The 16,173-nt window shown below is 35.5% G+C and overlaps 1 protein-coding gene across 1 annotated transcript in view; it reads right to left on the minus strand.

Moving 5' to 3' along the window:
- LOC140436998 (chymotrypsin-like elastase family member 2A) overlaps positions 1 to 16,173 on the minus strand; it is a 152,152-nt gene that overhangs the window by 67,691 nt on the left and 68,288 nt on the right. Inside the window, exons 2-3 of the mRNA XM_072526209.1 lie at positions 3,246 to 3,583; positions 2,331 to 2,457 (exon numbers count right to left, since the gene is read on the minus strand). Coding sequence (XP_072382310.1) covers positions 2,331 to 2,457; positions 3,246 to 3,583 — 465 coding nt within the window. The remainder of the gene's footprint in view (positions 1 to 2,330; positions 2,458 to 3,245; positions 3,584 to 16,173) is intronic.

Here is a 16,173-nt window from a genome sequence, read left to right on the forward strand (position 1 = left end):
ACTACTAATATTTAATTTACGTACCATCAAAACTGTCTGCAGGTCAACAGTAATAACATTTTTCTTCTTTCTTTCTTCTTCTTTCAATTTTCTTCACGTAAGTCTTTCTCTTTCTTAGATCTAGATTCTTCTTTCTTATTTAGATGTTCTAAATATTCTTCTTGGGATTTATTTTAACTATTATAAAATAGATATATATCTATTTTATAGAGAGCACATATTTCGCGCAGGTCCATGTTAGGACGAAACAATCCGAGATTAGGATTGTCAAATTCTTCATGAAATTTGCAGATGAATAAAGCTACATCACGTGTTTTACACCAATCATTGATATAAAAATCGTTTTAAATACCACTCTGGCAACAAGTACTTCTTTTGTGTAGTAGCACGGCAGTAGTGTAATTTCATCGCTGGCAGTGATTCTAAAAACCTTTTCAGCTCCATGCGTTCTGATTCGAAATTCTTAGAAGATTTTTTTGTTTAATTGGAATCAAAATCTTTGTCACTCCTTTTAAAAGCAGCCCTTTTTTATTTTTCCAATTTAAAGCAGTCCATCTTCTAATCCCAAGGTAATTCAAAAACTATGTTCTGCAGACTTTGATTGGCTCATCGTCCTTTTTTAAATGATAAAATAAAGATTGTGCTCTTTTTGATTCCTCATTAGTTTTTTTTCTCCATGCTGTATTAACAGGCAAAGATGACATAAGATTTTGAACTAAGAACATTGAAAATTTCTTTACACTTTCTTTACACAAGCATTTATTCTGTATAACTCCAGGTTGCCTTGGAACTTCATAATTCCACTTTCCTTCTGTTTTTCTTCCATCGTATTCTTTTTCAGACACTCTCAACATTTTTGTTACTTTCAGCATACCAGGTTGATTTTTTAATCTGACTCCTTTTCCTTTTTTTATTGCTTTTCTGTGGATAGTTTTCGTAATAAGACTCAGAGTCAGAATTAATATTATTTGGTACCAGACTTTCTTGCATACTTTTATCTGATATAAAATCGTCTATATGGATGCATGGTCTAGTGAAAATAGATTGATCGGTAGTACCTGAAGAAGAGTTTCGAGGACTATTTTTAATTTCTTGCAAAGTGCTCTGATAGATAGTATCTTCAGAAACCAGATTATTGGTACAGTGGTGGTCATCAGTCATTAATTCAACTAAAGGAAACTCTTGACTGATATCTTTAAATTGGACTTCTTGTTCTGCATTTGGAGGTTTAATATGACTATTATCATTTACTTCTCGGTTCAGAGTTCCGCAATCATCTTTAGTATTATTTTGTGGTGAGAGTATACTAGGAACATCTCATATACGTACATTATCCAAAATGGTAGGTGAGAGGGAGCCGCAATTTGTACTTTAGCTTACGTCATCAGATATTTCTTTAGATATAATAAATTCAATTTCGACATTTTCAACCACAGACCATTCTTTGGGGCTAGATGCTTGAGATGATGTCGGTTTCGGTGCTTTTTGTTGATTTTTTCTTCTTTACTTGCGCAGAAGTCCAGGATTTTACGGCCACGCCAATGCTTACTCGATGACATCTGCAACTAAAGTATAAATTTATGAATTTTGAAAATAAAATTTTGGAAGCAGGCGAAATAAAATTAAAATTATACTCTACGTTTGAACGAGCAAAATAACGTCTCAACTTAAAATAATTTCGTAATTCGTCAATTAGGTTTTGAAACCCGAATAAATAGATTAAATACTTGACTATTACCAATTAACAGGAAGCTAAAGTAATAAAATATTATTGAAAACCAAATTAAAAGTTATTTATGACGATACATAATACCTGCTATGTACAATACATTTAATATTGGTTCTAAGGAAACACTGCTAATATCCCATATATTTGGGTTGTATTTTATTTTAAGTTTTACAATAAATATGACTTCATTTATCAGCATAAACAAATAATACGATAACAATATAAATACATACCTTTTAGTAGTTTAACTTTCGACCTTTAATTACACTGTTATCACAGAAAATACCAATTATTTGTGAGAGCACATTTGCTGGTCTCGAAATCTCGGTACGAAATGGCGACATACATGGATTTAAGTTAGCAGGGAACTGTTGTGGTTATGAATTTGAAAGTTTTACGCATGACGCGTTTTTATCAATTTTAAAAGAAAACTGACTGTGTCTGTTTTTCTAGATTGTTTTTTTTTTTTTGTTACACTTTCGAATAGTATCAAAACCTCATAACGCCAAAAAATGGATTTAGCAGGTTTACACTCTAAGCCGACGGTTTCGTTTATTTGTTTGGTCTTAATCAATTTTATTGATTGGAATAAATTACTTACAATAACGACTCCGCATTGTTCTTCTACATACTGTGGCCTATTTGGGCTTAATTTTCCTAAGAAAGCAAAGTCTCCCATAAAATAATCGTCTTCTAAACTAGAAGGCCTTCCATTATTGTTTGGATAACTGCAAGAAAAGTTTAAATCAAGTTTAAATTTAGTTAAACATCAATTGTCAAATAACTCTCAAAATGTGTGTAACTACACATTTTTAATTACTCCGCATTTTAAAGTTTATTCGTTGGATTTAAAGCAATATCGCGTGATTTAAAACTAACTTTATTCTTCTAGTTTTTTTTTAATGTAGTTTTTAATAAAAAAAATACTCGCATAGTTCTTAAAAATTTGTTACTTCCCTAGAGGATTCAACATTAATTCAGATAAGTATAATCTTGAAAACATTTTCGTTTATATTGAAAGGATAGATAACACCGATTTTGGTCGCTTACATTAAATTACAATAGGCCATATTTTGTACAAGAAACTAGAAATTTCTAATATTCTTTAAGTAAGGGGAATTGGTAGCAACATAATTAAGGTGGCAGTAGCTTCTTTACATGATGTAAATTTATTTGTAAATCGTGTTTTCAAATAAAACAAAGAACCTGCTGATAGCATAAAAATCTACTCTGTTACTATATAATGAGTGACCAATGAATAAACAAATACTGAGACCAGATTGGATGTATTACTGAAAACTAAAAGGCTGTGTTATTTAACCTAAATTAAGTATCATCAATAGTATGATGTTAGAAAGTTATAATGACTCAATAATAGCGGTATTATCGAACTACTCAGCTTGTCGAAAATACTGGGCCAACGAAAAGACTTAGAGCAAAAGTATTTTCATCTTATTTAAAGTTTCTCATTATGTTATAATGTTTCTAATTTTATATAACAAATAATGATACTTACACATTATCAATATAGTTGACTGGTGGATTTACAGGTACATTAGGTCTTGAAAATGGTCTTGATGGTTTTTCAGTAGGCGTTTGAGTACTTAATGGAATTGTCAATTGAGGGCTTGTGAAGAGCATGTCATTACTTTCTGGAGCCTCGGTCGTCTCTTCTTTTTTAAGACAAACGGTTTTGGCATTAAGCCGAATTTCTACCAACTTCGGAGGTGGTTGACTGGTGTCGTACTTAATATAAATGCGAATCTTTCTAGGTACATTAGCTAGTAGCGTCATGTTTCGAGCTTGAATTTTGTACAAAGTATTGTCTTCAGTTTTTACTATACCAAACCAGTTCTAAAAAATAAAAATAATATATAAAATTAAAATTCAAAATAAAAGGAATGGTATTTTTCAAATAAATGTTTGGTTATCATTTTAGCATTCCGTACAATTATAAGCTTGATGGTGATGATTACTGCTGGTATTGTACCCTCTTTAATGACAGATTAGAGGTTACACAAAGAACGGTACAAAGCTCGGGCTTCAGTCTGGTAGAGGTATCTTGGTCGGGGCTCTTATTACAGCTCAAATATAAAGAATCAGTTAGAGAAGTACTGAAGATACAAGGACAAGAAATTAGAAGATAAAGAGAACAGAAGTTAGAAGATAAAGAGAAGAAATGTTAGAAGATAAGAGAAGGAAAATATTTGGGCACCACCCTATTTTTAGAGGAATAGGGAAACCTTAAGACATATAGAATAAGATAACAATAAAGGTAGGGTACAGTTAAGATAATCAATAATAATGCCTGAATAAAAGGCAAGTAGGTCATAAACAAAGTTATACTGAGGTGTAGTAGTTACAGTAAATGCACTATAACAATTTTTACTAAACAGTTAGCACGAGGTAAGGTATGGCACAATTCATTATTGAATACAACAAAAAATATCTTACTTGAAAAATAATTACGAATAATTTAGTATTCTCAAGAATAGAAAAAAACAAGGATTATTATAATTGTCAATACTCGTCAAATAAGTTATTATTATGCCTTGAGAATACGTAAACATTTACTAAATTTTTTTGAACCTGATCACCTCAAATCTATGCATAACATTTATCATAAATATAACCTACATTAATATAAAACAAATTGTTCGTAATTTATACGTATATATTATATCGTAAGTTTATATTCGTAATAGTTCATTCGGTTAGAGTTAGCAAACCATAAATAGCAAAGTCATTAAACTGAAGTCATAAATCAACTTCCTACGATTTAGGTAGCGAAGATGAGCTTTAGTCAATAAAAATAGAGGTACTCACAATATAACAGGCAACAGGTAGGCACAGTTAGTGACGTTCGTTTATAGAACGCTCTCAATAAAAGCACTTGTTACGTTGTCCTCGCAACAGGTATTTGGGACTGCAGGTACGGTAACGAATTACGATCTTCAATCCGTAATTTCTCAAATTGATTTAGGCAGACGAAGAGAAAGAAAGATAAGCAGCAGGTAATACAGGTAGTAGTGAACAGTAGTGACGAATGAAGAGACGAATGAACGTAGAGACGAATGAAGAGACAAATGGTGAGACGAATGATCGGCAAACAGAAGTGACTTCGTTTCTTCGAATTGGAAGACGTCTGTTTGACAAAAGAGAAAATAGTTAATATAGGAATTAACTCGAAAATATATAGACAAGGGTGAATTTAAAATACACTTACCGCCGTTTGATGGAGACAAACTGCATGCCACAGGAACCAACTCGAAAATGAATTCGAATTCTGATCTTAACCAAGCTAATGATTAAAGAAGAGTGGGAGTATTGGCTGAAGAGTGCCACGCGAAAATGATATTTAAATGGCAAAGGTAGTGTGGTAATTTTTGTAATCTAATCACTCTGTCTTGACAGGAATTATAATTTCCAACTCCTCTGCGTTTCTAAGAAGGTAGGCAGAGTACTTGACAATAAAAGATGATCTCTTTGTTACTAGGAACGGTTTCTATTTAACAAATGATAGATAAAAAGAACAGAGAACATTTGGCGAAATATTTCCTTGTGAAAAAAAAAACATGACAAATCGCTCGTTGGTTTTGGGTTAATTTTAAGGCTTTTAACAAAACATATAGACATAGACGGCGTGAAAATAATTTCCTAAGGGGAATAATTTAAAGAAATTTTAAACATGGTTTAGTATAAGTAGTGTTTGTTTGTTTTTCATTATGAATTTTGTCTTTGACGGATCAGAAAAAGAATGAAAGATTCTAATGGGGAATAAATATTGTCTTTAGTCACATTTTTTTTTATTTAAATAGGTAAACCTACTACATAATACATAAACTTAGATAAAAAAGAGGCATATAAAAAATTTTAATTTTAATTTTAATTAATCTCATATAAATTTAACAGAAATAAACCACAAAGGAAATAAAAGCAAACAATACCATTATAAAATAATTTGATTATTATTATCAACTTGGACTTCTATACCTTTAATATTATTAGTTAAGATAGATACTATTTTAGTTTAGATATTATTAGTCGTGAATATGGACTTAAAATTATTGTACATAAGACTAAGGTAATAATAATCGATCGAATTACAGATAACCAGCCGGAAATACGAAACGTAGCGGGGTTTGAAGTGGTAAGCCGTTTCAATTACTTAGGTCTGTTATTACAAACAATGGTGGCTACAATGGCCAGATCAGCAACGGTCAAACTTACTAAAATCTGGAAAGATACGGACATAACCAAGAACACGAAACTGCGCCTAGTACATACGATTATCTTACCTATCGCTACCTATGCGTCAGAAACCTGGAGCATTAAAAAGTCCGACTCGAGACGTATAATGGCCTTTGAAATGTTGGTATATTGTAGAATGATGCGCATACCCTGGACAACACATCGCACACATGTCTCAATATTGACAGAACTCGACATCAATACTAGGCTTACAATAATCATCAACCAAAATATATTGAGGTACGTTGGACACATTACCAGACGAATGGAAGGCATGAAGAGGTTGGTGGTTGAAGGCAAGGTAGATGGTAAAAGAACTCGAGGAAGATCACCACTCCTATAGTCAGACCAAATAAAGTGCGCTACCGGTTACTCTCTGTCTGAGGCAGCACACCGCGCCCAGGAGAGAGAAGAATGGATAGCAACCTTTCGTCAAATACCATAACGTCACCGCATCCTTACGAAGGATAAAGAATAGAGGAGGAGGAGGAACTTTTATATTCTGTCGATTTCTTTTTAAAGAAAGAAATTAACTTGCCTTGATTACATTTGTCAATTTATTAAGGTTAACCCATTAGTTCCTAGCGTTACGATTATGTAACGGTAAAGTGGTGCCATCTAAATAGATTCTCTATCGCCTTCAGTTGAAAACAGGTCAGTTCTTGTCAAAAGATGCTAGTGTTTACATCGTTGTAAATGTGCGATTTTATTAGAACTTTGTTTTGAATCTGTGCTTGGATAATATATAGAATAGATAGCTTGGAGAAAATATAACGAAAGAAATATAGCTTCAAATAATGGACTTCGTTGATAAAGAGTAAGTATATAAATCTTATTTTGTATGGTAAAGTTAATATTAGAAAACAAATAGTATAAGAAAATATAATAAATACATATTTTTTGTGTAAAAAAGCTTTGATATTTTTTCAAATAAAAAAGTTGTTCGGTTAGGAAATTGATTGTTACATATTTGTAACGCTAGGATGTAATGTAAGCATATTCTCCAGTTATTTTGTACCAATATATCATATGTTTTGTTATCATTGTATGGTATTTTTAATGACGTTTTTTGAAGTATTAATATACAGAGTCTCTGTAGAACATTAAAATTTGAAAATTTGAAATTTAAAAATGCAGTATGTACCTACTAAGTTGTTGTTTTTTATTTTTTATTTCAGATGCCTTGATGCAGTTGTTTACAGAGGCCTGACTGTTTAAGAAGCTATTAATATAACCGGAGAATACGACGAAATAGATGACTCTATAGAGACGATTTATATAGCGCCACCGGATCCAGCTACTCTGACGTATGAGGATTCCGGAGATGAAGACGTGGGCGGAGATTTCGACAATCTATAATAATAATATAATAATATCCGATGCAGAACGGCTGATGAAATTATACTAGGAGAAGAAATTCCTATTCAACAGTCCAAATCGACAGAAGGTAGTATTTCTTTGGCAAATGATATCTGCTCATATTGTATATCCAAAAGTTTCTGAATCCAGGGATTGGGTTTCGAGAGATTTCACATATAACGAGAAACAATTTTCTGAGTCAGATTATTCACTATTTGAATACAAATCAGTTGTTGATATAGTCGAACTGTTCATAGATGAAGAAATCATTTTAATCCTGGTACAGGAAACAAACCAATATGCTACTTTCAAGAACCTAATCGACCTTGGTGTCTCGCCAGAGGAAATGCAATGTTTCATTGCTATATTAATTTTTAGTAGTTATAATAATCTTTTCAGCAAGCGTATGTATTGGGAGCAAAGTCTTGACACTAGAAACGAACTTGTATAATAATGCTATGAGACGTAACAGATTTGAGCAAATGATTCACTTGAATTAAACGCAAATATTGATAAGGGTGATAAGCTCTGAAAAATATGGCCATTTATAGATAAAGTGGATGACACATTCAGAAAGTATTTTGTTCCGGAAAAAGATCTGGCTTTCGACGAAAGTATGGTCAAGTACGACGGTAAACATAGCTGCAAGCAATTTTTAAGAGCCAAACCTATACGATTTGGTTATAAAGTCTGGTTCCTAAATATAGTGATGGGCTATTTGATTGATTTCGAGATATATCAAGTAAAATCTGTAACTCCTGATATTGATATAGAACGAAACTTAGGAAATGCGGCAGCACCACTGATGAAAATGATAGAACTACCTGATCATCTGAAAACTTTGTGGGAAGCGTTTATCGATAAAGTGTTTTTTACCCCAATACGAAATACTCAGCATTTAAAAGGGATGATTATAGAGTAATTCAAAGTTCGCTATGCTATTTGGAAATGTTGTATAAAGACCAGTTTTCGCGTGCTTAAGCGATGCCTAAAATGCATTGACAGAGGCGGTTTGAAGTTTAAGCATAAAATGTAGAGGTCAACTTTATTTTGTATCTTTATTCAGGATTTTTTACTAAGTTTTTAAATCTCTCCATTGTTTGATATCTTAATTTGCAGAACAGTTAACTGACTTTTGCCGCATCCTGTATAAATTGTGGTTTTAAGCCTGAAATTCTAATAATTCGATTAGACGTTGGAAAACAATCAATTATTCATGAGTTTTATTTATATGCAAAAAACATTTCAAACGGTTGTCTAGAATTATAATAAATTTTAAATATGAATGGTGCAAATAACTTGTTTTTATCGGGTTTTACTAAAGTGGTCAGAAAAGTTTTTATTTGTAGTATTATTATTAGATAATCATTTCTGTTCTGGTTGTGTATAAATGTGTGATGTATGCGTAATTCTTTATCGTTATATATCAGATTGAGTAAAAAGTTAATATTAAATTGTCTTGATAACAAAGAAATTACTTTTGACATAGCAGTTGATTATAGTATGTAAACGCGCAAGAAAGCTATAAATACGTTTAAAAGAATGGAAGACCATAGCATTCATACCCTAGCCGTACAAGAAGAAAACCAAGACCTTAAACCATCGAGTTAGAATATATAACTCGATGCCTTAAACATATAAATTGACACAAGACAAGAAAATACTGGTATAACAGTACCGAGAAAAAAAACAATTTACAGAGGTAGAAGAATTTTCTTTCGTAGAGGTTCTTGTAGACGTAATTAAGCATATAATAATTGAAGTAACAAAAATAAAAGATAACTGGAAATAACCCAAGTTCCTTACCGTTAACACTCTGCATATTGCAGAGTAAACAAGTTCCCGATATATGGGATTCTAGGTAACTTTTTCATCTGTCTGACTACTAATCTTTTTCTAATTCACACTCTCGCATTTTCAATTTAATATTTCTTTTATTTCACTTTCTCTTGGTCGTTCCACTGTGTCATGTTCACCAGTTTTTCACAAATGATTTATTATGTATTTGTTCCACCGTTAATCTCTGGTTATGGCTATATCATCTGAGTTGTTTGGATTTCATTTTGTCAAAAATTGTATAAATTTACATATCTTGTCATTAGTCGCAAAAATGTTAAAAATCATGGAATAATCTTTACACGGTTTTTAAAGGTGGTTATAATGTTTTCAATCAATTTGACTAAGAGTTCCATGGCTATTAATTCTAGTTTAGCAATGGTAAGCTTGCTTTTCAAGCAGAGTATGCAATTTGACTTGCATCACTAAATCCATGTAGATCTATGCTAAGAATGTCTAAGTCAAACAAGACGAAACGCGTAATTTTAATATGAGCGATTTGAGCTAAATTTTCATTAAATATCTCTTACTGACCTATTATGCGTAAATTAATTATCGGTTCATCCCATGAAACCTTCATCTGCCATAGTTCTTGCATTAAGAGTTTTCCCTTCACAATTAAAGGATTTACCAACCCCAGAGGGTCAAAACAAGAACTAATACATGAAAGAATTTGACGTTTTGTAATGCGGTCTAATTTAGTAGCGTTATTTACATCAATTTTTAAATGATCCAATTTTGAATCCCATTTTAAACCCAAAATTTTGCAAGGTGCATCATCAAGATTCAAATCCAGTTCCACAGCGTTTTAATCAGAAATCTTGTTTAAAAAGCGGGGCGAATTAGAAGACTATTTATGTAAAGCAAAACCATGCTGGTTCAATATTTGATTCAATTGAAAAGTGCTTCAAGCTCAGAAAATTGATCGGTTCCACCTTTTTTTTTTTTTTTTTTTTTTTTTTTTTTTGGGAGGTGGAATCTTCTAAAGACCGTCTGGGATCGGGTGTTAGCCCTTTACCCAGGTGTGTCGGATTCAATCTCTTACGCTTCACCGCGTGACGAGACCGCCTACCGACTAAACCACCCCCTCTTTCTCCGACCGACGGGCCCGGAACCGCTCTTAGCGAGCATATCTGGCCCATCAGCCTTACTCTTAACTTCCCTCTGGCACTTTTCGCGTGCATTACATGGATTTGACGGCCTCCCGGCCTCCCTCACCAGCACAAGGCTCGGGCGAGACTGGTCGGTGAAGCTACCGTCCTGCTCAATCCTCATTCTGGCGAGACAGCCTGGTTGCCACCCCTTCCACATTGAAACTAACGAGTAGAACCAGTTGGCAATTAACAGTAACACCATTCATTCATACTTTCATCAATTCAGTTCCGCATTCATACCCTCATTCACTAATTTTCGGGGTATCGGGACATCCGACGGGATTGGATGTAAAAAGTCTTTTCCCGTCCCATGTCCCGCGGCCCCGACAATGAAATAAAATAAATAAATTAATAAATAAAAATAGATAAAAAATAAGTTAAAAGTAATGTAGATAAAATAAAAATAAAAACAACAGCTAAAATTGGTATAGATAAGATATAGTAAAAACGAAAGTAACTTGAATAAATAAAATGCAATAAAATAAGTAAATAAATAACACATTTTTTAAAACAGTAAATAAATATAGCGGTCAATCCATCTACAGCCGCCTCTCTTTCTCTTCCTTGTGCTTTATGGTTTTTGTAACAAAGGCAATGATCAGTTCGAAATCGTGCTTGCTGTCGATGGCTTTATCGATCAGCTCGTGAGGCTCGCCTAGTGGAGATCCCAGGCTCAGCTGCAGTTCGTTTCGCCCCGTGTGGTATGCAGGGCAGTCGAAAACAACATGCTGCGCATCGTCCACCACTCCACACTCAGGACATAGATCGTCTCCGGACCTACCGATTCTGTGGGTGTATTTCCGAAACGATCCGTGCCCCGTCAGAAACTGCGTGAAGTAGTAGTTGACGCGCCGATGCCGACACCCGTACCATCTCACTACATCCGGGACCAGGGACCTCGTCCAGGCCGCCTTTTCGACTTCGGCTGCCCATTCCCTCTGCCACATCTCCAAGCTTCTGGCTCTTTCTTGTGGCCCTGAACCAACCGCCCCGTTGCCCCTCTGATACATTCGAGCTCTTTCCCTGGCCAGGATGTGCACGGGTACAGAACCAGCCACTACCTGTAAGGCAATGGTAGATACAGTTCTGTACGCGCTGCACACCCTGATCAGAGGTTTCCTTTGAGCCCTAAGGAGCATGTCCTTATATTTCTTCATCTGGAGGACCTCGTGCCACACGGGGGCCCCGTATAAGATGATCGATAATATTGATTGTAACATAACTGATCTCTTCTGAGATCCGGGCCCCCCTATGTTTGGCAATAATTTGTTCAATGCTGAGGTCCTCCCTTCCGCCTTTCGACATGCTTCTTGTATGTGCTGCCCAAAGGTAAGTCGGTCGTCGAAAGTAATACCGAGATACTTGACTGTCCTTTGGGGTCTTATTTCGGAGCCTTGATATTTGAAAACCAAGTCATCCCTTTTCCTTGGTCCTCTCAGAATTATTATCTCTGTTTTGTCTACTGCTAATTTTAAGTCGTTCTTCTCGATCCACGCCGCGGTCGTGTTTATTGCTTTATTTACCTTTTCTGTTATGCCCCAATTCTTATCATCCTCAACCAATAAGGCTAGATCGTCTGCGTATGCTATCGTTTTGACTCCTTGTCTCTGCTTGTGAATTTCTAGTACCCCATTGTATAACATGTTCCAGAGTAAGGGTCCCAGGACTGACCCCTGGGGTATTCCCGCGGTCATTTGTTTCTTTTTCTTCTTGGATATGCATACGGATCGTTCCGAAAGGTAGTCCTTTATTATATTGGACATATATTCCGGAGCCCCGCTTTCGACTATTCGGTCTACTATGAGGCCCCAGTTTGCTGAATTAAAAGCATTTTTTATGTCCAACAGAACAAGAACTACCCATCTTTTCTTGCTTGATTTGGCCGCGTTCCTTATCCAGGTCGCGGCGTCGATTGTCGATCTGCCTTTCCTAAATCCGTACTGTTGGTTGGATAAGACTCTCTCATCTTCCAACATGCCTTCCAGCCTCTTCTTGATAAGTCTTTCGTAAAACTTACCAAGGCAGTCCAGAAGGCATATTGGACGATAAGAGGTCGGTGAATCAGGGGGTTTTCCGGGCTTTAGGAGTAGAACCAAGTTTGCCTCCTTCAAGTCCTTGGGAAACTCTTGTTTCTGCAGTAGATCATTAAATATTCTTCTGATCAAACCTGGTTTCTCAGTTGCTATTATCTTTATTGCCTCTGGTGGCAGCCCGTCAGGGCCGGGAGCTTTCCCTGTCTTCGTATCCTGACCAGCGGTTTTCACCTCTTCTTCTGTGAACTCCTCTATCATGGTTGGGAAAACCTTGGTGAAATCTGGCATGTCCTTGGTGGGAAAGAGGAGTTCAGCTGATCTCATCCGCTGGTCTTCGTCGAGTCTATATGGGGCCATTATCTTTAAGGTCTTCATTGTGATTTTGTATGCATCACCCCATATATCCTCGTCGAGTGCTTTTATCAGGGTCTGCCACTTTTCTTTTTTCTCTTTTTTTATTGTATTATTTAATCTTTTCTTCAAATCCTTGTATGTATCTTTAAGCTCGAGGTTGCCCTGGCTTCTCGTATAATTCCTTCGAGCTCTGAGGCATCTCTCCCGTAGATCTTCTATCTCATCTGTCCACCAATAGGGGGATTTTTTTCCATGTTTCTTCTTCTCGGTAGCCAATTTTGCCGCATTTTGTAGAGCTGTTCGAAGTTGGCCGAGGTCAGAAATCTCATCTTCATTTATTTTTCTGACCTCCGATAGGTACTTGTTTTTGTTGAAATATGATTTTGCTGTACCTATCGACCGCTTTATCCCCCTTTAACCTTTACTTCAAATTGTATATATCGGTGGTAGGTGAAGAGCTGATCGTCGAGTACATCCCACCCGTACACATTCCTGGATAGCCCTTCGCTCGCGAATGTGATGTCAATGTGTGATTGGCTGGCCCCCCGTACGAAGGTTGGCTTATTGTTGTTCAGCACTTGGAGGCCAGCCTGGGCTATCCATTCATTCCAGAGTTCCCCCTTTTTGTCGTTTATGGGGGAACCCCATTGTCTGGACTTCGCATTTATGTCCCCGGCGATCAGTATTTTTTTTTCGTTTATAGCGGCACCCATTATTTTATTAACGATTGTTTCGTATCTCATCATAGGGATGTTTGGAGATACATAGCATGCCAGGAGGCTGAAATCCCTCAACCTAATGAGTAAATGATTTCCTCCCCTGACAATGCTCTGCACTCCGACATCCCTATTTTTAATGAGCACCGCTACATTTTTCCCCTCGTCTTGTATCCACCCACCGCCTGTCGTTATCTTTTTGTTAGGTTCGGGTACGATGAGCAGATCTATATTTAGCTTGCAGGCTTTTGCGTAGATGAGGTCGTGCGCTCGGCGCGCCCTGCCTACGTTCACCTGCAAAATCCTTATACCAGGTTGATCTTTGGGGTTCATTATGGTTCAGTTCCCTGAGGTCGCTTCTGCAGTGGATTCGCGTCTTATATTAAAATTAAAATTCTTATAGACTAGGATAAAAAAATAAATAAGTATAGATAAAATTAGTGTATAAATAAAAAGTTTATAAATATAATATGTATAAATAAAATAAGATAGATAAAATATATAAATAAAATAAGAAATGTGTGTATATATAAAATTTTTAAATAAATAAAGTATATAAATATGTAAATATAATAGATGGCATTTAGTAAATAACGTGGATATAATGTTGTAGTACTTGGATGCCTTTATCCATGAAAAGCTGAGAGAGATGGCTTCCTGTCCCGCCGGTGGGCTGTATAGGGGCCCACTCGCGTTCTCCAGGGAGCCATCTCTCGCTTTTTCGTTTTCCTTGTTACATTTACCCACCCTTTGTGGGTTCCCTGTCTCCTCCCCTGCCATCCCTGATCGGTTCCACCTAAGATATCGTCCATATATGTTTGGAATAATAAAGCGCTAGCTGCTAATGGAAATTGAGGGTTATTTTGTGCAATATCTTTAAAGACGCGGGTGGCTAAAAATGGAGAATAATTTTGTCCAAAACTGAGACGGGACAATTCAGTGCAATTAAAATCCTCAGAGGATGAGTCTATCCACAATATATTTTGTAAATAGCGTTGTTTGGGTGAACTTTCAATTTCTCTATACATCTTCTTTATATCTGCAGTCAAAATAAATTTAAATGTATTAAACCGGCAAATAATATCAAATAAATTATCCTGTACTTGATAACCCTTTAGTATAAGATCATTCAGTTAATATCCTGAAGTAGATTTGGCAGAAAAGTCATATACGATGCGAAGTTTCATGGATATTGCCTGTTCTCTAATCACTGCTAGATGTGGTATAAAGTATTTTATTTCATTAGTGATATTATCATACAAGTTTAAAGGTATAACTTTTGCATGTTTTAGCGTTAGGTATTCTTTAATAACTTTTTTATATTCATTATAAAAATTTTGATCATTTTCAAATTTTTTCTCTAAACGTTAAAATCTTTGTTTTGCAGTAAAAAAGGAACTGCCTAATTTTTTATTTTCCAAGTGTCGAAGAGGCATTTTAACCTTGATACTGTCATCGAATGCGATAATCTGTGGACTAGTACGTATTTCGATGCGCATCGCCCCGCCTCGAATTTTCCCATTGGCTCTTGACCTGGAAATCCCTATTTATCGCTCGAACAGCGCATATAAATATTGGCGATTTTCAGGTCAGCCAGGTCAGTCCCTCACGGGCTCTCCGAGAGCTTAGTGCTCTCGGGGCTCTGCTCCTGTTCTATTTTCCATACTCTGTGGCTGAGAGTTATTTTCAACTTTAACTTGGTGTTTTTATTTCGACAATCCTTTGTCATGTAAGAAAATATCTTGTCTTTCTCAAGACAAGCCATCGGAAGACCACAACCTAATGTACCTAGGAATTTGTTGTGTAAGAAATATCTTGCCTTTTTCAAGGCAAGACACCGAAGATATAAATATTTTCCAAGTCCATAACCCGAAAATGGACTTAAGTAGAGGAGCTCTCGACAGTATATTCGAAGCCCTCTACAGAGCACCCGGAGACAACAGAAGGTGGTTAGACCCTTATTTGTTCCCCCGAGGTGACAATACCGCCCGGAATCCAAAATCCACGTGGTGGTTTGGAAAAGTGTCTGCAATTTTTTCTTCATCAATATGAGACTGCGTAAATGGTAGCTCTTCGACATCCCAAAATTTTTCTAACATTGTGTCGATTTTTGCATTATGTTCCTCTTTTTTATCTTTAATATAATGCGTATTTTCTCGAGATAAAAAGGAAAATGTTTGTGTTACAAAGGATGCGTTGGTATGACTTAGATATTTCTTTGATGTGAGTGGACCCGCAATAACATATCCTAATTGAGTATTCATTAGCGTAGGGAGATTAGCCCCTAGCGAGATTATTTCTCCTATTAAAAGTTGAAAATACAAATTTGCGCCAATTAATAAATTAATATTAGTAGGTTCCCAGAAATAGGGATCTGCTAAATTGCCTTTTAAATCTAGTGGGATTTGAAAAGACTGCGGATTTAACGGCATTTGTGGCAAATTTCCTGTGATTTTGTCAATGATTGAACAAGAAACATTAAATATTTTGAAAGGGTGTACTTGCGAATGTATTTCTATATCAATCATTTCCTAGACCAGAAATATGTAATTTTTGAAATGTTGTGTTGTCCAACAAAGCCTTAATTATTAAAGGTTGGTTGTCTCGCGTGTAAATTTTTACTAGTGCAGTAGGCAGAACATGATTATTATTGCGATTCACAGCAGACAATAATGTAGAACTGGTTGGGTCCATCTGAAGGTTAATAGGGGATAGTTTTCAAAAGCGCATCTAGTCTGATA

Source organism: Diabrotica undecimpunctata, chromosome 3 (assembly GCF_040954645.1).
Source record: "Diabrotica undecimpunctata isolate CICGRU chromosome 3, icDiaUnde3, whole genome shotgun sequence".
Lineage (NCBI taxonomy): Eukaryota > Metazoa > Arthropoda > Insecta > Coleoptera > Chrysomelidae > Diabrotica > Diabrotica undecimpunctata.